Source organism: Teleopsis dalmanni, chromosome 2 (assembly GCF_002237135.1).
Source record: "Teleopsis dalmanni isolate 2A chromosome 2, ASM223713v2, whole genome shotgun sequence".
Classification (NCBI taxonomy): Eukaryota; Metazoa; Arthropoda; class Insecta; order Diptera; family Diopsidae; genus Teleopsis; species Teleopsis dalmanni.
The window spans coordinates 56778803-56802240 of record NC_051847.1 but is presented as its reverse complement, the minus strand read 5'-3'; the positions used below and the strand labels follow the sequence as shown (position 1 = coordinate 56802240).

At 28.0% G+C, this 23438-nt stretch overlaps 6 protein-coding genes across 6 annotated transcripts in view; 2 read left to right on the top strand and 4 right to left on the bottom strand.

The window, feature by feature from the left end:
* LOC119674623 (piggyBac transposable element-derived protein 4-like) overlaps positions 1–1505 on the top strand; it is a 2534-nt gene extending 1029 nt beyond the window's left edge. The window contains exon 2 of the mRNA XM_038085770.1: positions 1498–1505. Within this exon, the coding sequence (XP_037941698.1) occupies positions 1498–1505 (8 nt within the window). The remainder of the gene's footprint in view (positions 1–1497) is intronic.
* Positions 1506–4387: 2882 nt separating this feature from the next.
* On the top strand, positions 4388–11287 carry LOC119674622. The gene is made up of 6 exons (XM_038085769.1): positions 4388–4408; positions 7026–7082; positions 7209–7328; positions 7407–7563; positions 7686–7902; positions 11200–11287. Exons 1-5 carry the CDS (start codon positions 4388–4390, stop codon positions 7898–7900), a joined length of 570 nt encoding a protein of 189 aa, XP_037941697.1. The 3' UTR covers positions 7901–7902; positions 11200–11287.
* A 398-nt stretch (positions 11288–11685) lies between these two features.
* Positions 11686–12459, bottom strand: LOC119681622. The gene is made up of 3 exons (XM_038094865.1): positions 12356–12459; positions 12173–12301; positions 11686–12112 (listed from the first exon to the last, which is right to left on the bottom strand). The coding sequence occupies exons 1-3, from the start codon at positions 12452–12454 to the stop codon at positions 11690–11692; spliced, it is 651 nt and encodes a 216-aa protein (XP_037950793.1). The 5' UTR covers positions 12455–12459; the 3' UTR covers positions 11686–11689.
* A 1948-nt stretch (positions 12460–14407) lies between these two features.
* On the bottom strand, positions 14408–15698 carry LOC119674621. Its single transcript, XM_038085768.1, has 6 exons — positions 15597–15698; positions 15370–15483; positions 15034–15245; positions 14869–14979; positions 14657–14812; positions 14408–14534 (listed from the first exon to the last, which is right to left on the bottom strand). The coding sequence occupies exons 1-6, from the start codon at positions 15696–15698 to the stop codon at positions 14408–14410; spliced, it is 822 nt and encodes a 273-aa protein (XP_037941696.1).
* Positions 15699–16626: 928 nt separating this feature from the next.
* Positions 16627–20766, bottom strand: LOC119674620. The gene is made up of 5 exons (XM_038085766.1): positions 20746–20766; positions 19597–19710; positions 17462–17700; positions 16856–16966; positions 16627–16795 (listed from the first exon to the last, which is right to left on the bottom strand). Exons 1-5 carry the CDS (start codon positions 20764–20766, stop codon positions 16627–16629), a joined length of 654 nt encoding a protein of 217 aa, XP_037941694.1.
* A 1990-nt stretch (positions 20767–22756) lies between these two features.
* LOC119674619 (diuretic hormone receptor-like) overlaps positions 22757–23438 on the bottom strand; it is a 20858-nt gene continuing 20176 nt past the window's right edge. Inside the window, exon 8 of the mRNA XM_038085765.1 lies at positions 22757–22996. Coding sequence (XP_037941693.1) covers positions 22757–22996 — 240 coding nt within the window. The remainder of the gene's footprint in view (positions 22997–23438) is intronic.

Below are 23438 nucleotides of genomic sequence, written 5' to 3'. Positions count from 1 at the left end.
AATTGGTTGTTATTTTATCTGTCAACTATGTTATCATAACTTTTATGTTAGAAATGTTAATCCCTAGTCCATAGCGCCGACTTATGAATTACAATTTCTTCATCAGTAGGGTGAGTTCACTTTCATTGGAACCCCAAAATAAGTGTGTCGTTCGCATAACGCAAGTTATTAAGTTTTCTAACTCCAACTTCTAACTCAAGTACAAGTCTCATAATACCTTACGTATAGGTATAAACAAACAATATTGGCGAAAGAATGCCTAATGCCAGTTTTAGCTTTGCACATATTAAATGTTATTTGGTTCACTCTGACTTTCGCTTCATTGTTATCATGAAGGCTTTTTATCATGTTGATCAAGTGATTTGGTACATCAAGCTCCCCTAAAACCTACCATAACTGATTCTACTTAACGAAATCGCTTGCTTTAGTGTGGTCTAGAAAACAAAGGTAGACTGGGATGTTAATTTCTCTTGCCTCTTCTATTATTTGCCTGACGTTCAGAATTTGCTCTCTTGTGCCTATTTTGGGGACAAATCCATTTTGCTCTTCCGCTATTTTGGGTAGTAAAAATGATTGCCTATCAAATGTGAATTGTATATAGTGGTGATATAGTAATATTTTATTTTGAAATAAAACTTTTTTATTTTAAAGAAATTCAGTGTATATCTAGATATATTAACGTTACTTGAAATTACAATACAATTTTGTTATCGGTCTTGATCAAGTTATAACAACGAAACAAACTTAAAGTAATTAACCTGATTTCTCTAAAATTTTTTTAACCAAAATTTTTAAAAACTTACTCCAACTTAGTTTTAATTAAAAATATTTTTCTTAAAATCGATAAAAAAGAAAGAAAACTTTATATAATTCCAAAACAAAAACTAAGAAGGTAATTTTCTAAAAGAAACCATTCAAATGCTCATGCAGTAGTCATTAAGGGCAGAAAATATTCCTTTTGCAACAATAAGGACGATGAGTGTAATTTTAACTTCTTAAAACGAAATACAAATAATTTCTGTAGATAACATAGCAGAAAAAGGAATAAAGTTTTTCAATTTAAGCTAGAAACCACCGCATTTCCATCCTCAACATTTCACAAATGAATGATAATAGCGAAACTTTAATTATTTATATTTCAGTATTTCTGTTTGGTTTCCTACTGCGAGGTGCATACACGAGTACAATAATAATTATGAAAAGGAGTCTTCCCGAGGGAGAAACTAATTTATCAACAAAAGAGGAAAGAAAAGGCTTTGAAACTTAGTGAATTTTTGTTTAAAAAGGAGAACTGAATTCTAAGGAACTGCATCTCACTTTCTCACCTTAACGGAGTAGTTTTCTGCTTCAAAGTCAAGTAAATAATTAATTCGGTGGAAACTAAATTTGCTGAAATTCACTAGACCGCAGCATTACATGCATTTTATGTAACGCATAAAATTATGGAAACAAATTTATATTCCTTTTTAAAAAATTCATAATTTTATGAATCATTAGATCCTTAGTACCGATGTGGATTTTAATGCTAATGACTTTCAGTTCAACATTGCACAGAAGCAATACAAACTAAAGACTTTTGAAAATTTTAATGAAATGTCAACAAAATTACTCCGCACTCCTAAAAGAGCACCTAGCGTTTCAATGAATACCGGGAAGGAATTGAAACGAATATCATTTTATCATAGTCTGAGCGTTGTAACACTTCCGTTACCGTTTTCGTTTTCCTCCTGCCTCGCAGGAGTCACAAATATCCTTTACAAAATTTTACCATAATTTTAGCGTTTATGTTGACAATTCGTTGTGTAATTTGAATTTTACTGCAAATTACCAAAGACAAATTTGGTAAGTAAAGTGGTTCAACATTCCTGTATGTTAAAAAAAAATTCAAAATTTTATTCATAATAAAATTTTACTTTGGTATGGAATAAGGAGTAAAAGTCTTTTATCGCACTGATAAACTAATTTTTCCCTACCCCATCATTTATAGACCTTTCATTCATTTCATTCATATCCAATTGTGTTACCCATTAAAGTTGCCTTTTACTACTGATAATTTACTTACTGTTTTATTGTTGGAACTTTTATGAACTCTTCAGTTTAATATTGAACCACTCGTGCTTGCCTTCATTATGCTTCATCATTAAAAACATATTTCATTTTCACAGAAGTTAAATATTTTAAGATGAAGCTAATTGATTAAAATTAACACTAAAGTTTTTATTAAATTACTGGCACTTTTAGCCTCGAAACTTTTGCCACACGAATAAGATGTATAAATGCACATCTATATAAAAGTATATTATTATACATAACCAAATATAGACATCTTCTACTTACACAACTTACAAATATATTATCAAGTTTGAGCAAAAAATTAAACTCATTAACACGTCTTTCCATATTCTCGACATTTTTACTGGCACCGCCTTCATAACTCTAAGGAAGCAGACACTTTCTTTTTATTCATTACTCGAACTCATCATTTATGCAGTAACTAATTTTCCACACAATGTTACCAGCGATGAAGACAACATAGCTTTAAAATAAAGTCAAGGACACGAAAAAGGACTTAAATTTTATGTTCTCGGAATAAATTGGTTATGCTTTCATGCAAAAAATATTATGTCTTTATGCTTTTCTCTTAAAATCTTTAAAAATTTTAAAGTAATCTACTATGTGAGGTGTTCTTGAACCATAAAAAGGGGAATATTTTTATGCTTCAGTAGACAAGTTGGTTTTTAATTTTCTCTATTAATGTGGTATAATCTAAAGCGAACTAAGAAAGAATAAAATGGAGAACCGCCTTTAGTTATGTGATTTGGTACAGTACGCAACAGTACTAATAAATGTCATATTGCATTTATAAACTCTCATAGGAAACGTAACTGATTAGTAGTTGGTTGTGGTGGAGAGTGAACGAATCCTCTTCAATTAGCTAAGGAAGCCGTTTTGAATCCACAGATCCTCCTATTAGTGGGTAACATAGAGAAGTTCAAATTAGAACCAGCCAGAGGCAAGAATCTGGCCAATGCTAATGTGTTGAAAAAGGGGGTCACCAGAAACATAAGCCTAGTTCTGGCCAAACCTTGACATAGACACATCAGGTGTTCTACTGTCAACTGGTTATTAGGAATGTGTGAAAATGGAGAAATTGTACTTAAATACTTGTTAAATACGATATTGGAACAGTACTTCCCAACTCTTTAAAAAAGGAACGACTTTTTTGATTTTGATCCTTTTTTTATTAATAGTCCATAAAACAGCAGAGCAATGCGACAAAATCGAAATTGCTTCAATCAATACGTCTTGTGAGCATTACTCCACTGTTGACAACATCAATTTACGAGAAGTCCAATTTTAAATTGCGCCTCTGTGGGAAGTACATCTATCATTGGGAAACATTGTTTTAGGTTTTCAGGTTTTATTTCATATTAATTGGGCAGACAGATACTAATGTAGGATTAGGTTAAAAGTTATTTGTCTCATATCTAATTTCGAATGAATGACATGATTAATTGTTCTTGGTTTACCTCCACCTCAAAAAGTACCCGAATTTTATAAATAAAACACACAAATTTAAATTTAATTCCAAATTTATTTTATGTCCTTCAAAATATGCTCCTTCTGAAGCGATACACATATGCCTATGCTTAACCCAATCTTCCATACACTTTTCGTAGGCCCGTGCAGATATGGCTTTTAGTTCCTTCGCCGTATTCTCTTTTACCGATTCAATCGACTCAAAACGCTTACCACGAAAGGGAAAGTTGAGTTTCAGGAACAGGAAAAAGTCGCACGGCGTCAAATCTGCGGTAGTCTCACATTAACAGCCAACATAACAAAAAAAATTATTTGAAAAAGGTCTATTACTTAAGGAGTAATAACAACAAAATCCGGATACTTTTTGAGCAGAAATTTTTGAGGTATGTCTGCTGTTTGCTACGGTCTATGCTCTAGAACTAGTCACAACTCCCATTGAAGTTAGCGAGGTAAACTAACCAAACTGGGCTATAGGAGATTGAAAAAATGTAAATTATGGATGATTGTGATATACCTAGCGTAGAACTAATTAAAATGTTTTTTATTAAAAGAATAGTGTTTTATTTTTGCAATGCCAAATGAATGGAATGCTTAATATCATTTAATAAAATTTTCAGTTTAAAACTAAAATTAATTAAAAATATAATTAATATAATTTGTAATATATATAATTTATAATATTAATATAATTAATTAATTAAATAAATTATTAATTAAAAGTTATTATAGATAAGACTGTGATGATCTGTAATACTCACCAGGGGTTCTCATATACATCTTGAAGGACTTAATATTATTTCATACATTTAATGAAATCCATGATGCTCTTCAAGGTATGGTCTTAGAAATGACTAAGACTCTTCAGAAAGTAAGCCTGAAAAGGAAATATGTCTGCACAAAAGAAATATGGAGGAATGTAAGACACTTTCCTCATTTGTCTTATATGTATGCAATATGACAATAAAACCAATTATTTTTATAATGCAACATTCACTATTTGTCCAATTTAATACATTAGTATTGATTTAATGCTTTTTTAAAAAAAACATGATCATTATAAAATATGATGTAATATATTAATTTGTGACCCCATTTTTGGTGCTTGATATAGAATACATCGGAACCTTTTTCTATTATTGCATTAAAAACATACACTTTATAAATAAATACCTTTTATTCTATTGTATTTAATGAAAAATAAAATAAAAATTCAATGTCGGTCATGTATGTATTTGACATTGAAAGAAAAATGATTAAAAATCCATTTCGTGATACTTGAAACCAATATTGGAACATTGCAGGTAAATGTGGAGCATTTCACCTTAAAACTCAGTATAATATTTAGTGTTTATAAAATTTGTTCTGGCCTATTTAGCACGAAATTTAGTGTCAAGTTTTAACAAATAATAGAGAAAATTTTAATAAAACCTGAGTGTGGCACATGCAACGTGACACTAAATAAAAATTGCGATTCATTGAAAATTTAATGAACCATCAAACATGGAAAGTGGCATTAGATGATTCCGTTGTCACAGTAGAAAAACGTTTCTGAGGTACTATTGACCGTTTGATGGCATTTTTAAACATTTTCTACATTTATCACTCTACAATCTTTTCCAAAAAGCATCAAATCCCTCACAACAATAATGATTCATAAATTATAATCACTTAACTTAAATAAAGATATCAATAAAATAGAAACAATGCTGTAAATTAATTTACCTTCAACTCTGAAAATTACTGAAGCCTTAATTTAATATTGTTTTTTATTTTTTTTCCATGAAATCTCTGTTATATATAAATGAGATATTTTTAATGGCTCGCATTTTGAAGAAAAAAATTGGCTCGCACATAAACTTTCTGTATTAAATATTTTATTCCAAAATAAATAAAATGTATAACAAAATTTTTATAATAATTTTAGTGAATATTTTTTTAATTGTAAGTGAATAATTAAAGTGACAAATAATATATTTAAATTAATTAAATAAAAATTACTATATTATTTTAATAAAATATAAATATAAAATATAAATATATAAAAATAATAAAATTCCATAATGTTATAAACATAATATATTAATTCAAATATGTTTAAAATTATATGAAAAATTTCAAAAACTCAATATGATCTAAAACAGACATATATAATATATTGCGGATGTAACAGACAACAAGTAAACAGACGATCTGACGAGATTCAGTTCCCCTACGATATATCCTTTTTTATTACAGGCAGTTATAGACGAAAATTGATTTACGATGATTTTTTGCAGTAGTGTAACTTGAATTGAATTGGTCAAATCTGACCCTCGCAATCAGTTCATAAGATAACATTTCTTATATACTTCAAATTAGGAACATTAAACTTAATTCGTATTTTAATTTTTAACTGTACGCTGGAATATTAGAAAACATGAAAGCAAACTAGACTATCGCCATCACACCTCTTGTTGATCATGCTCCCTGGTAACTTAAGAAGAGATACCTAAACATCGGTTATATTTCGACTTAGTTTTATCTAAATTTAAACAATAGCATATAACAGCTTTGTCTTAATTCTTGCCACAAAACTCCGATGAATGTCGAATCTGTAAGGATACTCACCTAAAAACAAATTTATACAGTAAATCCACTTTACTTACATGGCTGAAGAAGAGTTTCAGTTAAATAACTCGGAACAATCAAAATCTAAATGTAATTTTATCTATACTATTTTTGTGATTTTGACCTTTCATGAGATATCACAAAATAGGTTTCTCTTTGATCAAGACAAACTTTAACATCAATAAGGGAAGTGGTTTTCTTACAATATTGAAATCAAATTTTCCCTACCATCGTTCGGCAGTGCTCTGTAACAAACATATATGAAAAATATTAAAAATAATATATGTATGCTATAAAAACAATACGTAATATATTTATATTAGGTTAGTTATATTGTACTGCCAAATAATTATAATTCTACATCTAGACGGAGTTCTTAAGATGAAAGAAAAGATACAAAAACGTATTAATTGTAACTTTCAGAACTTTAGTTTTTATATGGAACTAGAGATTTCGGTTTATTGTCTTTCATGGCTAACCACAAAACGGACTCTTCCATATGAAAACGCAGTCGTACATTCAATGTCACAAAACAAAGATTACTTAACGTTTTTTAACTGAACATGATAGTGTAAAATACCTCCTTGAAAGATGATATTATGGTCTCTGACACATGCAAATTCTAAGATATGCAGACTGTAACATTTGGTCATTTACTTTGCTCGTGCTATGTAATTGTTGAGAAAGAAGACGAGTACCTCCATATGGGTTTAATTAAGCCCATATATTAAACGTATGTAAGAATTACAGATTATGATGTACTATTACCATTTCTAATAAAAATAACTACAAACACATTAATATTTCTGTCATTATTATATTCTTTTTATTATTTAATCTATTTATTTTTTTTTTTTAATTTCTCTTTATATTTTAAGATTCAGATTAGTGCATCTTCTTTTAATTGTTCATTGCCGCCAACCTTTGCTAATTTTGTAAGTACTTTCATAAAACTACATAATATTCTGCATTTAATACTCTTTCTGAATAAAAGAAAACAAATAATGATTATATTTGTTTATAAGAATATTTTCAATAATTTTATAATATATTTTTTAAAGGATGTCAACTCCTGTTGCCGTTTGCCTGAAATCAATCTCGGCAGCGCACCTGATAAATGTGAAAAACAAATAACTGCACAACTAACGAGTGAGGAAAAATATCCTGCATATGCACATGTGGTAAGTTCAGCTGAGATATTGAGGTATCTGCTATATTTAACTGTCACTTCAATTTGTTTCCGAATTTTATATTCACAGTGCTTTCCCGAGTGTATCTACTCTGAGACTGGCTCTTTAGTGAATGGCGACTTTGATATGCAAAATGTCAAAAACTTTTTGCAGAATAATGTACATCGACGTGATAAGGACATTGTGCCACATATCGTTCGCTCCTTTGAGACATGCTTATCGAATAGTAAGTCATGCACACTCAACGGGTGGACATGCATAAATTGAGTAGATTTGTGTTATGTTTGATTAAATTTTATGCTGCTTAAATTTTACAAATCTTTCTCTTTCAATTATCCTTTTTTGCAGTTCAATCTCATATGCATGCTGCGGGCATAAAAATGTATCCAAGATTAAAAGAAGGTTGCACTCCATATGCCAGCATGGTTTATGGTTGCGTTAATGCAGAAACATTCCTTAATTGTCCAGCAAAAATGTGGAGGAATGAAAGAAATTGTAATCTGGCAAAAAGTTTTGCTCTACAATGCAATCCACTCCCACATGTGCCACTACCTTTGATATAAATGTAAATAATATTTTGTTGTTATATATTTTATTTATTATAAAACTTAAAAAACATTTCGAAATGAGAATTTAATTTAATTCATAGATTTAAAAAAATTTCTTGTTAATTCAATAGTAAGACAACTGCCCAAGTATAAAATTTATCGTTTTAAATTTTAGTTAAATAGTTACAGTTCCTGCTATATACATAATATATAAAGTAAAATCCTTTACTTTTTTATATAAAAAATAAAAATTCAAAAAATAATAATTACTTACATATCTACCTACTGACATACCGCACCACTTTTCTTTAAGCGTCTTTACTCCGAGTGGTCATTTTTAATCGGGTATAAATGCGTTTAGCGCTCTTAAAACTTGAGACACTATTATCCGCTATGTTCTCTTCCTTCAATTGATATCTAATCATATGTTTCGCTGTCTTTCGGCATCGTGTTATGTCTATTGTTTTATAAACAAGCCAACTAACCTGTTGAATATTTTGCACCAATATCCTAATGAAGCTGAAACCCAAGTCGACGCCGTTGGGAATCAAAGGTCTTTTATTAAATTTTTATTAAATGTTTTTATTAAATGCACCTAATGCTGCTTCAGTATTCTGTAATATCACCCATGCTTCTGTATCATATATAAGTATAAGAATAATGAGTTAAATGTTTCATGTAGACAGTCGGTCGAGTAAAAGCCTAATTGCCCACCGACCCCATATTAGCATTTATTTATTTTATTTTATTGATGTTATTATTAACAGCTTAGTTTTTAATATATTCTTCCAAAATTTACTTTTTAATATTAAATTATTATATATATATCAACTACAAGACGTAAGGAGCAGTTCATATTAGCATATAACATATGCTATTAGGGAATAGCATATATAATAATACATATAATAAATAATAAATAATTATAATATATTTAAGAAATACCGTGAGATATTATTTTTAACGTGAAACTTAAACCCCAATCTAATGACATTATGTTAGTTTTAAATTAATACTATTTCCCATTCAAAAAATATGGAGTTTTATCGTTTTTTAGATATTTCCCAAAATTGATGTCTTAAGTGGCCTTTAGACATCAACGCGCGTTGAGAAACACACGAAGTCTTCTCTCTCCATTGCACATTAAATTTACCAACAATTTTTTAAACACGCCTCCAGCAAACAATGCAAAATTTGTGCACTCATCAGTATTAAAGCAATCGCTGAAGTGTCGACAGCGGCTGCTATGCGTAATTTCCTTACGAAAAATGATGACATTTAATTTATAATTTTAATTTATATATTTATATTTATTTTTATGATTTCAATTTATATATTTATTTTTATATATATTATATTTTATATAATTTAATTTTTTTTTTTGGTATTTTTTAATAACAAATTTTCCGTAGGTGCACAATGCAATTAATATTTAAAACAAAATTTTTATTGTAATTTAATGTTTGGTTATTTTTTTTTAGCCCAAGGTTATTAATATTTTAATTCTCCTTAATAAAATGTTTTGGAAATTAAAAAATTTTACCTAGGTAGAAAATACAAATATTTAAAATAAAATTCATTCATATTTGCAAAGCATCGCATGCTACGACAAATCATGCGTGCATTTAAACGATGTTTACGCTTCCATTTCTCAAAATAAATAAAATTTTGCATGCCGACCAAATCCGACTGTATATGCAAAAACACGAGCATGTTTGAAGAAATATCAAAATTTTTTGATTTTCGTCAACACATTTCTTAAAATTTCAAATGTTACTATTACACAAACAAATTTCGCATTTCACAAAGTAGGAGAAAAGTAGGAGAAAAAAATTCTCATGTGAGAGCGATTTTTTAGTATATTTGTTGTTTTATCTGGGGCGTGTTTAAAAAATTTTTAAAAAATTGTTTGTGTAATGGCAAGCGCGCGTTGACAACGAACGTTGCTGTCTAATGGGCCCTTTAGACATAGCGTATATTTTCAATTATGCCGATTTATCAATTTGGTTGGTGGTTTGTACTTCCAATCCAAAAAAATATGGAGTTTTTTAAAATAATCTAATCAAATAGTCTAATCAAATCGCTGTAATAAACAACGAATGTATTTGATATCGCTCAAACTGCATATAGTATTAATTATGTCTTTAAGATGAATCAATTTATAAATGCTCTAAAATAAAGTAAAAACTTGATATTATCATTTGAAGGTTGACCTTACCGATACCTAGTATGATTCTTTAAATAAAAAAACAAATTTAATGAAGCCTATTCTGCCTAACCAAAAATCCTATCTTCAAAAAACCAATACTGTAGTATACGTAATACGTTATGGCTTTTTCGTCCACAGTGAACATTACGAGTATAATCATAAACAAGGAAAGATCTTCTTGTAAGTACTAGATAGTAATGCAGCAGGTTAGTTTCTTTATTCTTGTTTGACTCACGTTATCGATAATAGTCATTAAATGGACTGTTCAATTAATTGGTTAGCCTATTTAGAGGGCAAGTCTGAATGAAACCCTATAATTTTAGCATTCAACTGTTACTTGAAATTAATATAAACCTCTATAATTTTTCATAACAACCATTTATATCCTAAATATATAGCAGTTTGGAATATGTTTGAATGAATGAAGTTTAGAGGGAGTATATTGCTTAATGATTTAGGTGAAACTTACTTCTTGTTACTGCCTTCATTTTAAGGCAAAATAAAACATGAATTCATACCGCATGTAGTCTTATTGTCTTCATATACGTTAAGGGCAAAGTAATACTCATTTTGCGCAGATACAAACGAGAAAGATTCTTATATGTCGCTAAAATTATAAATATTATTAAAATTACAAATGTATTATTTAAGCATACTAACCATTTGAAAGCTCTAGTTCAGCTATACTGAAATTATAAAAATGAGTTATAACTTAAATCCACAGTTAATTTAACATGCAATTAACTGATTCATATCAGAAATTGAAATAATCCAAAACAAACATTAATAACTACAAGTAATTAAGATTTATATCTTTGAAGTTTGATTTTTAAAATATTACATTTAAACTGAAATACAGTAAACATATTTATGATCTAATAAACTATATGTAGATTTCAGTTCTTAGCACTTATACATTCAATTTAGTCAGACAAAAATGAAATTAATATTAGCTCCGTTGGTTGTTTTATTTTTTCTGACTTTAGTAAAATCAGATTTTAAAGATTTTGTTATAGAAAGTGAAGTACGCATGTGTATATAAATATATCAGTAGAATATATAATATATAGGCATAAGAAATATTTATGAATCTACATCTTTGCAGGAAGATCTGAAACGTTTCAAAACAAATCCGAGTGCAATTGATATGGAAGATGAGTTTTACTCTGATGACTTCGATATGTATGCAAGTGAATGCATGTCTTCTAATGAACTCACTAATGAAATTGATTTAAATAATGCGCATGCGGAAAGTTTATTGAAAGATGTTGTATTGCCAGATGGAACTATAGATATGGAACTATTACAATATGCATTCCAACAATTAACAAACAATTTAAATTTCAAAATAGATCAACAGCAAGGTAAGACTTTAAAAATATTCTAAAATATTTTTATAACTTCTATATATTTTTTCACTCAATCTGTAAGAGCTTAAAATCGAAGGTACAGAATTAGCAATGGAGCAATGCTAAGATAACGAGACTACCACAAGAAATTTAATATTTACACATAAAAGAGTTTTGAAATTAAAAAATTAAATAAATAAAAATACATATTTTATTAAATAATATTTTGCTAATATATTTTTTTCATTAAGATTCTTTATTGCTAACAAGCTTCAGACCACTTGATGTACCCTTATTAGTTGTGTCATAGCATCGACCGTAGAATTCTTTTTTTTTCAAACAATTTTTGCTATTGTTCCAATGTCTCTTAGGGCATTTCTGAAATATTTTTCTATGTGTGCAGAGTACCATTGTTATTGGTACCCAGGAGCAGGTAAGGCCAGCACGCGGATGAAAGTTTGGTGTATTTAATATATAACCATGGCGTTGACCAATTTTGATTTTATTATGTACATTTATAGCACAATCTTTAATACCAGCAAATGCTAAATCTATAATATCGTTTTGATCTGCATCGTATAATTTTCTTAAGAAACTTTCAAGTTTATCCACGTACAGATGCTCCTCATCCAAAACATTATACTCCTTTAACATACATTCAATGAAACACTTGAAAATACAAACATTTATTTATACATAAAAAGTATATTTCTATTTAACAAATATTACCGGATTAGCATAGTTGTAATGTCCATCTTTTTCCGAATTGGGAAATATATTTGACAAAGTATAATTCTCACAGTTTGGTGCGATACCACTTATGTTCATAAAATTTACATTGCAACAAGTTTTAAGATCCTGTAATATAGGACTTTAATTTAATTTTTTTAACATCATTCAAACTTTACCAACATTAAACACATCTTCTACTCCGTAAGGACATGGTTCCTTATAAGCTTCAATCACTTCAATAAGAACATAAAGGATTATTAATAATTTTATAACGTTCATTTCAATTGGTGTAAGAACGTTCTGAAATGCTTTTTATATCAAAAATTAATTCTCGCTATACGAGTACAGTTTATTAATGTTATCAAATATGTACTTAATATATAACACAAATAATTAGAAATTTAATCGACTATAAAATTCACATAATTTTTAATACATTAAGTTGGTGAACCCCTTTAGTTTTTATAATTTTATATTTTAGTACTCACTATCTATCAAAATAATTTAAAATATCAAATTCAATAAAAGATTTATATTCGAATACTGAGCAATAAATCAATTTGCATACAGACGGACCATATAATCGCATCAGTGCGACAGTATATAACCATTTCAATGTTCATGAATTTTCAAGCTGCCTTCAAATCACTCACAAGTGTAATGACGATGTCAAGATCAGTTGCTTTGTATCGCTCATCACAGAATGAGATAAGTGAAGCAGGCAACGTTCATCTAATTTGATCGAACTAGTATTGAAGGAAATTGTAGTGATTATCAACTGACTTTATAGGGCACTAATCTTTAGTATAACATAATAATATTTAAGATGCATACTCCAGTTCCCCCTTCTAAAAGTCTTGGTGCAGGACAACTCGGTTGGAAAACTTACCACTAAAGTATAGACATTATCATAAGTTTAACAAGGAGTTGTGTCCATCTGCTGACACCTGTACTTACAGGTTATTGTTGATGAGATTAGGTGCAACCAGTAGATGATTTTTTATCAAGATGAGGACATAAAACAATCAATTTCAATTTATTAATATTTTAACATAAACTATTTATTAGAGAGGTATCGAAAAGTAGTGAACTACAACAAAAATTATTTTATACGATTTTAGTTAATTGAATTTTTGACTGACCATACATGTTTCGAGTATTGCCAAATACCCATCATCAGTAACCTATTTAATTATTCGTAAATAATTTTTTAAGATGGAGAGTACTACGCGTTGAACTTATACCCTGCCAAATTTAAAGCTCAGAGACGGTGTTCATTTATCAACTGACTCAAAGCTGTACTTTACGTGTATGTTCGCATTTGAAGTTTTTTTTTGCTGATTTGCTACGCAAGACCACTGAGCTTCACTCAGGAATTCTGAAGTTTTACACTTTAAATACTCTTTCATAGTAAACAACTTTTTGTAATTATAAAAAAAGACATTTTATACACAATAAAATGTTTAAAGTAATATAATAACATATAAAAAATAAAAAAAAAAATTCTATAAAAATAAAATTAAAATAATCTCTAAGACAATGAAATACTTTGAAGTGTATGTATGTTGATCCTTTTTTCAAGTCAGCGCAACTGGGCACTTTTACTCTTCGATAGCTGGGAGTACTACAGGGTCTCACCCATCTCATTGACTAATTTATGTATTCCTTATAAGCTTCATGATTATTCAGTGATTTATCTAAGATCTGCGTACCTTCCCGTGCGGAGAGTGATAACTCTAAGATTAGATAGTGCTAAGTAGGATAGCCTCTCAGTTTTCGCATATAACTTCAGGGCTCTGTCCCTTATGTATTTTTTGATCGGGTCTATTTTAAGGTCTCTTAGCATGTCGTTTGTGCGGATGTACCAAAGCACTTTGAAGAGTCTTCGGAGAGCCTGACTTTGAGCAACTTGTAGCTTTTGTATAGTAGAGTCGGCAGCTTTAACACACCCATAAAGTAATGCTGGTCTAATTATCTGACTATAGATCAGTTTTCTGTTCTTCGCGCTACGGTTGTGTTTGAAAAATGGTTGTAAGCATTGCAGTGTTTCAGCGCAACTGCTTCTTTTGACTTGTATATGCTTATGCCAAGTGAACCGCTTATCAAACGTGATACCTAAGTATTTAATGCTATATTTTCTACTACCAAGTATAGCTTTAAAATAGGAATAAGTATAGTAGAAAACTAGTTCAAAATTATGAAAAAGAAATTAAAATAAATCTTAATATTGCTTTAGGTATGTTGTATCTTTGTAAATGATAAACGCAAACAAAAACTGTTTATAGCTGTTAAATGTTCTCTTCTTACAATTGAACTATCCATAGCAAATTTCACAACTTTTAATGCTGAACTAAGCATGCTAATTGAAAACGTCGTATACAATTTAAACAATCGTAAATAAATATTTACACAGTTTGGGATACAACTGAAGCGGAGAAATTCTAAATCAATTGAATAATTTTGTCAAAATTTTAATGGGGCATTATTTTATTCATAATTTGAATCAATGGTGAAGATATTAAATCGAGTAGGTTATCTTTGCAAGCGTCTTCATAATAATCACATTGTTCATATGTACCATCTACTTCGGCTTGATAATACGACAAAGGTAACTGCTCGCTCATAGATGTTGTAGGTCTGTAAAAAAAATCGTACTTTACTAATATGTGAAGTATATCAAAATTTATATTTACGTAAAAATAATGTGTATTAGACTGCCTAGGACTCCATTAATCTGTCCAAGATGAGAAGCATTCGTTTCACATATCAACCGCAATAAACATGCCTCTCCATTATAGCCATGCCTGTAAGAAAAATTCTTATTAATATTATATTTATTAAAAATATTTATAAGATACATTTCGAATTTATCCTTTAAGATATGATAAAAATGTTTCCGTGTTATTAACGATCTAATTTCTCTTTTGTCTGCATTTTCTGTATTATTTTTATTGGTCTCTGGAATTGTAGACGGTGCTGAAGTTGATGAGTCATTTTCAGATTGAGTGCAATTATTGCAATCCTCTACTTTTATATTACGCGCTTCTAAATCTTCTTCTTCCACATTAGTCTTAAAAAAATTAAGGTTAAAAGAAGGAATGCTTAAAATATAAAAAATCTTTATCATTAAGTATTAATCAAATGCATTCAAAATAATAGTCTTTATAAACCCAATAATTGTGTATCTAACTTACTGCATACGGAGGCAGATCCCATGTGTATGGTAAATTATAATTTGCTTCAAAATTATACGAAACGAAAACATTTCGATGCGGTAATTCCAAAGGAACTGCAATTGCTGCAAAAATCTTTAAAAAAATAATTTTCTCAAATTATTATTGTGGAATATTTTTATAAAAATTTCACTTCCATCGAATGTTGAATTTTAAAATATTTTTTTTAAAAGAAAGAGTTCACATACACCATAAGCACTATTTGTAGGAAACCATAACCAGCAAAAAATTGGTTCGCAATAAATATTGATTAAAAAGAAAACACTTAAAGAACTCCGAAAATATCTCATCTTGCGTATGAGTTGAACTAGATGATCGCGTACTTAATATCAGACTGATTCAATTATTTCAATAATTGTAAAATTCTCACTTAAAACTCACACTTATATGTTGTGGAAAATTGTTGTAAATTGTTTATGTCAATAAAAAACCTCGGGAGACTTCAGAACTTAATATCACAAGAACTTAGCGCAAAATATCCCGTTATTTGACAATAACAGCAAAAAAAAATAATCAAAATAAATTACTCTAAAATATTTATATATGTAATATGTCGATATAAGCAGGGTCACAGGAAGGAACTAAGAGACAGATTCCCCCTTTCTGGCTATCCCCATGTACAAAATAATGAGCAAAATATGTAAGTAAACAACTCAGAAGTTATATGAAAAATGATATCAATAAAAAGAAGTTATATTGACTTTGCTTTCAATTCATTTCCTCATACAGATAGTTTTAATTGGCCTGTGTTTGCAAAAAGTCCTTGTTCAAAAGTTACGTGTCTAGAAATGTTTGTATTCCCTTTTTGCTGCTGTTAGCTAGCACTTCAATCTTTGCTTTTTCTAATGTCAAGACATAGTTAGACGCTTACTTATTTGAAATACAGGGATTTGGTCGGATAATTCATAGTTCATATAGCATTTTCAATGTGTGACCTCATTCTTTCATAAATATTAGTGCTATTAACTGGTACTTTAACAGCTTCATCTATTTTTCCTCGTTTTTAGTGCTATTGGCGCCTTACCTGTTGCTTTTTTCCATACATACATTTATGTAAGTTGAATACTGCCTTTATACGTATACGATGTGAAAGTTAGATAAACCCAATATTTCATTGAAATATAAAATTACGAGAATTATGATCAGTTTGTAATAAGATTATATTTATGTGTAACTTATTTCTTTAATAAATAATCTCAACGAATTTTGTTTAATTTGTTATTTATTGAATGTCATTGAATCTATAATACTGTGTAAGGGTTCAGAAATCAGATCAAGTAAATTCTCTTTACATTTTCTCTCATAGTCTTGACATTGTTCATGCACTCCATCTACTTCTGCTTGATAATATGATTTCGGCAAGTTTTCACTCATCGATGTTGTTGGCCTGTTAAAGATTTTATTAATTAAATAGATTTTAATATGTATCTATTATATTGCAAATTACGTAAATATTATATGCATCACACTACCCAAAACTCCATTTATGTGTCCTAGTTGAGAAGAGTTTGTTTCACATATCAAACGCAACAAACAAGCTTCACCATTATATCCACTTCTGAAACGAATTCGAGATTTGAAATAAAAAAGTTTAAGAACTCCCCCTATAGAGATGTTTTCTTCCCAAAAGCTGTTAACAGGTGCATTTATTGAAGGTTTAGGACTTTAGCAAATAATAAATTTAACATTATAATCGAGAAAATAAATTTTTAAAGATTTTCTTAATTAGTGTAGCAATTTAAAGAAAATTAATCCATTACAATGTATATGAGGGATTGTCCACCTATCTAATGTAGGTTAAGTGACAATTTCAAACGTTTAGCAAAACAATTTAACAAAACTTATAATTGACTTAAACGAAGCCTATGTAATTTAGTAAAGCCATATATAATCCTAGATGAGGGATGTAACAATAAACATAAAGTAAATTACATAGAGTAGTAACCTAATAAAAACTACGAACGTGTTTTTTAAAATGAAAAAAGTAAGATTATTTTGAAATCAGTACTTTTAATTAATATAAACTATGATATAATATAATATTTAATTTTACCTATGAATTTTATCCTTCAAAATATGATAAAAATCCATTCGCGTTATAAGAGACTTCCTCTTTCTTATTGATTCCCCATGTTTAGTTTCATTGAAGGTAGTCTCTTCTATAGAATTTAATAATTTTGTTGTTTGCACTTCTAGATCTTCTTCTGTTTCCGATTTTGCTATGGTACAATTAATACATTTATCATTATTGAAGCTGCGTGCATCAGATAAATTTTCTTTTACTGCTTCGAGCTAATATAGGTGAGAATAAAATAAATAAATAATTATGTAACAAGTTTCAAAAGAATGAAGAATAAATGTATGGATTTGTAATATATGTTACACAGAGTTTTAAAGCTAACCCGAGTTTTAATAAAGATTCGCCAATAGAAACTTTGTTTTTGAAAAATATAAGAAACCTACTTTAACTGGTTAGAGAGTATCCAATTTTATTCTTATGTATGATTTTATTTTCATTTTTTTGTAAATAGAAGATCGACTAACTCAGGAAGTTTCTTTGAAATAAAAACTTTCTCAAAGAACTTTCTCAAAGAAAAATAATAAAAATAAAATATTTTCAAAATATAAATTGCTTGTATAAATAAAATATAATATATATATAAATTCTGTTTTCTCTAAACCATCAGAGATATTGAAATGAAAATTTGCTAAAACTTCATATTTGAGATGACTTTTCTTTTGAATTTAATTTTAGCCCAAATTAGTTCGGCTTACCAGAAACCTTCCAAATTGATGGCCAAAAATAGTCCATTTTCACAAAAAATCGTTAATTATCTTTCAAAAAACTTTTTGTTCTTGTCAGACTATATGTATTTATTACTTATAAAACAATGCTTTAAACTTTATGGAAAAAATAGCCGTGATCCGCGCATTTCTTTTTAACTTATATGCAGTTTTATGCAATTTTAGCAAAATTGCGATTTCACAAAAATTGGACGAGCTTTGAACCTTTATAACTTTTTTACTATTTATTCAAATATGGACTTTTCATTTTTTTTTTAAGCTTAATATATTGTTATTCATTATATGTAAAAAAAATTCAATTCTAATTGTCAGTAAAATTTTATAAGTGAAAATGCACAAGTCAGCCTTATAATTCTCATTTAGTATAATTAAAGAAAGCAATAAATAAATGTAACGGCAACAGTTGGATTATATTTGATACTGAGTTTAATATAAAATTTAGTTTCAGTGCTACAGATAATCACCTTATTCGCAAAGGAAATGTTAGCAGCAATTATTTTAAAAAACGTTATATTATGTTAGACACCCGAGCGGACTGGTAATAATAACTGTCGCAATAAACTTAATAATGAATTTATATATGATGCAATTTTTTATTTACGCATATTGCTTAGGAACTTGGCAATAAAAATAAGTGGATTTTTTCAATTTTTTTTTAAATTTTTTTTAATTTTTTTTTAATATTTTTTTAATTTTGTTTTTGTATGAAAACACCCTGTTAATATTATATAATAACCGTGCATTATAATTACATGATTTATTGAATTTAGAAGAACAGAAGTGAAATATTTCCACTTAGGATTTATACGCCAAATGTTTTTTTTTTGGTACTTCTTTCATCTTAATCATTTATAAAAAACTTGATTAAAATGCGGTTGAAATATCACTTCTTTAAAATTTCAAATTAATTTTTATCTCAACTACATTAAATATTCCTAATTTATTTCGCCAGAAAGTGATCACTCAAAGCAAACATTGTTCAGGTTCTCAAACTTTTTGAAAACAATTAAAATATAAAAAATTGCATGTTATCACATCCTACAAAATTTTTAAGATTGCGTCTCAAACCGAGATATCGTAACAACCTCATATTTTCCTTCATACTTACATAGTCTAATTTTCAACTAATTAGGTATAGTACTTTCTGTTAATATAACTGACTGTAAACATATGATTTCTTTCGAGAAAGAGTCATTTCAAAGCGGTGTTCAATAATTTAAGATAGACCTGGAGATCTCTTTCTCCATACTAATCTGTCTATATTTTATGTTTCTTTAATTAAATCATAATAATACAATACTTATTAAGTATTGATTACGAGCATTAAAAATTAAAATCTTTATACGATTCTTTGTCAACTCAATAGTTGTAAATCTAACTTACTGCATATGGAGGCAGATCCCAGGTGTATGGTAAATTGTAATTTGCTTCAAAGTTATATGTGATAAAAACATCTTGAAGTGGTGGTTCCAAAGAAAGTTTAAGTTGTGCAAGAATCTTTAAGAAAAGTAAATCATTTTCCACAAATTATCATCGTAAAATCCATTTTATTAAATCTTTACTTATATCAAATATTAAATTGTAAAATATTAATTACATACACCATAAGCACTGTTTGTAGGAAAAAAAAACCGACAAAAAATTGGTTTGCAATAAATATTAACTAGAAACAAAACACTTAACGAACTCCGAAAATAACTCATCTTGCCCTTTAGTCGAACTGGATGAACGCGTACTTATTTCAGACTGATTCAGTCTTCTCTATAATTGTAAAATTCTTACTTAAAACTCACTTATATGTTGTGAAAAATTGTTGTAAATTGTTTATGTCAATAAGAAATTGCAAAAGTCTTCAGCATTTAAAGTCTTCTGGGTCAAGAATTGTTGGATTCATGATGACAACTACTTAGCGCAAAACATCCCAACGGCAAAAAAGATATTCTAAAAATGTTATTTTAATATATTGATATAGTATGCTTTCCTGGGCATAGCTACAGAAAGGAACAATGATTCAAATGCCCCATTTGTACATGGCTATGTCCATGTACAACACATCTGTGCTGAATAAATGAGTAAAAGAAAAGTTTTATTGAATTGACCGTCGCTTCAATATCCTTCATACAGAAAATTCTGTTACTATAATTAATTTACTATTAACATGTTAATTATTTTTATAATGGTGTTTTTTAATATTTAACCTAATGCAATCAAATTCAGCAAAATTATTTAATAATTATACGCAACAACCAAAACGATTTATACTGAAAATTGATCTATCCGTGTTTCTAAAAAGGCATTCTTTAAAAGTAAAGTGTATAAAAATGTTTTTGTCTCTTTTTTGCTGCTGTTAGCTAGCACTTGGTTCTTTGCTTATACTAATGTCAAATTATATTTGAGAGCTTAATTAAATGAAATACAGGGATTAACTCGGATAATTCATAGGTATTGCGACTTAATTGTTTTCATAAATATTAGTGGTACTTCAGCTGTTTCGTTTTCTTCGCCTCGTTTTTAGTGCTATTGGCGCCTTACCTGTTGCTTTTTTCCATACATATATTTATGTAAGTTGAATACTGCCTTTATACGTATACAAGTGAAAATTAGATAAACTCAATATTTCATTGAAATACAAAATTTTCGAGAATTATGATCACTTAGTAATAAGATTATATTTATGTGTAACTTATTTCTTTAATAAATAATCTCAACGATTTTTATTTAATTTGTTATTTATTGAATGTCATTGAATCTATAATACTGTGTAAGGGTTCAGAAATCAGATCAAGTAAATTCTCTTTGCATTTTCTCTCATAGTCTTGACATTGTTCATGCACTCCATCTACTTCTGCTTGATAATATGATTTCGGCAAGTTTTCTTTCATCGATGTGGTTGGCCTGTTAAAGATTTTATTAATTAAATCGATTTTAATATGTATTTATTATATTGCAAATTACGTAAATATTATATGCATCACACTCCCCAAAACTCCATTTATGTGTCCTAGTTGAGAAGAGTTCGTTTCACACATCAAACGTAACAAACAGGCTTCACCATTATATCCACTTCTGAAAAGAAATTGAGATCAGAAAAACAAAAGTTGTAGTATTTGATTTGAGAAATGTAGATTTCTGATATATATTGTTTACGTTAACTTTTTTGTTTTTTTTTTAAATGCATACATACAACTCATACTTTTATTACCAATTTATATACCAAAATATGTATTGCTTGCCAGAAATTACAATTATTTCCTAATTTTAAGCTAACAATTAGTTTTCAAATATATAGAATCGTTGATCTGTTGAAGCAACCCAGTCAAAAACATAACAATAGACGGATCGAATTGCTTAACTATTACTCGTTTACTGTATTGCTCACCGTTCGAAAAAGTAGTAAACTAATTGAGCAATATCTGCCAAATATGGATGATATAGTGTAATTTCTGAATTTTCTACTTCCAAAAAGTTTTAGCAATTGCATTAATATTTGGCCTAGCATTTTAACAAATTATAAAATTAAAATATATAACCAAATTAATTCGTAAAAGTAAATGTAGAAAGGATTCGAAATTAAATTAGCCTTTTCAATTAACTTATAATTGTAATGACATCTAAATATATAATAATTGCAGGGTAATATGAATCTTATAGACGCAATATAGACAAAAAATATCTTTTTGTCAATTTAGATTTTAAGTAAATTTTATAAATTTTTGTAAGTGTTATACGAATTTCGTTGAATCAATAATAAATAATATCTAACTCTATATCAGTATATGGAAATAAAATGACTTGTCATTAAAAAATTTGTCTCTGATATATTAAATTAAAAAATTTTCCTCTTCTCTTAGCTTTTTATTCTTGTTCTGTACTACAACTACTTTTACACTTAAGTTCCATATCATTTATTAATATTTATTTTTCAAAAATATTATATATGAAATAATATGTATTTTTCAGTAACCTATTAATCTTAAAAATTTGACCTAATAAAATTCAAAGTGATAATCAGCTCTAATTAAATATTTGTGTATATTTCAAACGATGAGAGAGAAAGTAAAAAACATTTTTAATATTGGCTTTAATGTAATACAAATACAATAGTTTGCTGCTTATTAATTAATTAATAAAAAATATGAATCAAATATTATTTATTTTTAATAAAACCGAAAATTGACCGATCGATTTTGATGAAATGTTTATTTACGAGAAAAAATCTTCATTATATTTTGAACCAATAAGTGGTACTTTCGATAACAATCTCTTTTGTAATAAGAAAGACTTATTATTAATTATATTAACTTATTTAATAATTATTAAAAAATTAATATATCGACACAAGCAATCATCAAAATAACGTCGAGACAGCGCTGTGAAAGTGTTAAAATTAAATGAGATGTACAAAATCCTTTAGAAACAATAGAACAATATGAAGTATAATATCAATTAAAAATAAGATATTATTTTGAAATCAGCATAATTAATTAACATAAACTATATTTATTAATTATTATTTATTCTCATCATAAAATATAATTCAATTTTACCTTTGAAATTTATCCTTCAAAATATGATAAAAATCCGTACGTGTTAAAAGAGACTTCCTCTTTCTTGTCTTTTTTTCATATTTAGTTTCATTAAGGGTAGTCTCTTCTATAGAATTTAATAAAGTCGTTGTTTCTACTTCTGAATCTTCTGGATCAGATTCTGATATAGTACAATTAGTACATTTATCATCATTGAGGCTACGTACATCGAATAAATCTTCTTCTGCTGCTTCGAGCTAATAAAGTTAAGAATAAAATAAATATATAATTAAAAAACAATTTAAAAAAAACATAATTACTAAAAATTAAAAATGGATGTTTTATATACACAGAGTTTTAAAAGTAAACCGAGCTTGTTTGATTTAATGAAGATTTTCTTCGTTATCCAAACATTTAAAAAAACTTCTTCAACTTGTTGGAGAATAGTTGTATTTTTCTTTTTGCAGGAATTTAATAATTTTTCAAGTAAAATAAAAATTCTCAAAATGAAAATAAACAAACAATTTTCAAATTATATATTATTTTTTGTAATATTTTGAAAGATACCCCTGACAACTGCAATAAAAATCATCTTTTATTAACTACGAAAGTGTTTAGATTATGTATTAACATATATATGCCTCAATTATAATCCACTTTAACAATTCATATTTGAGAATTTGATTTCAGTCTATTTAA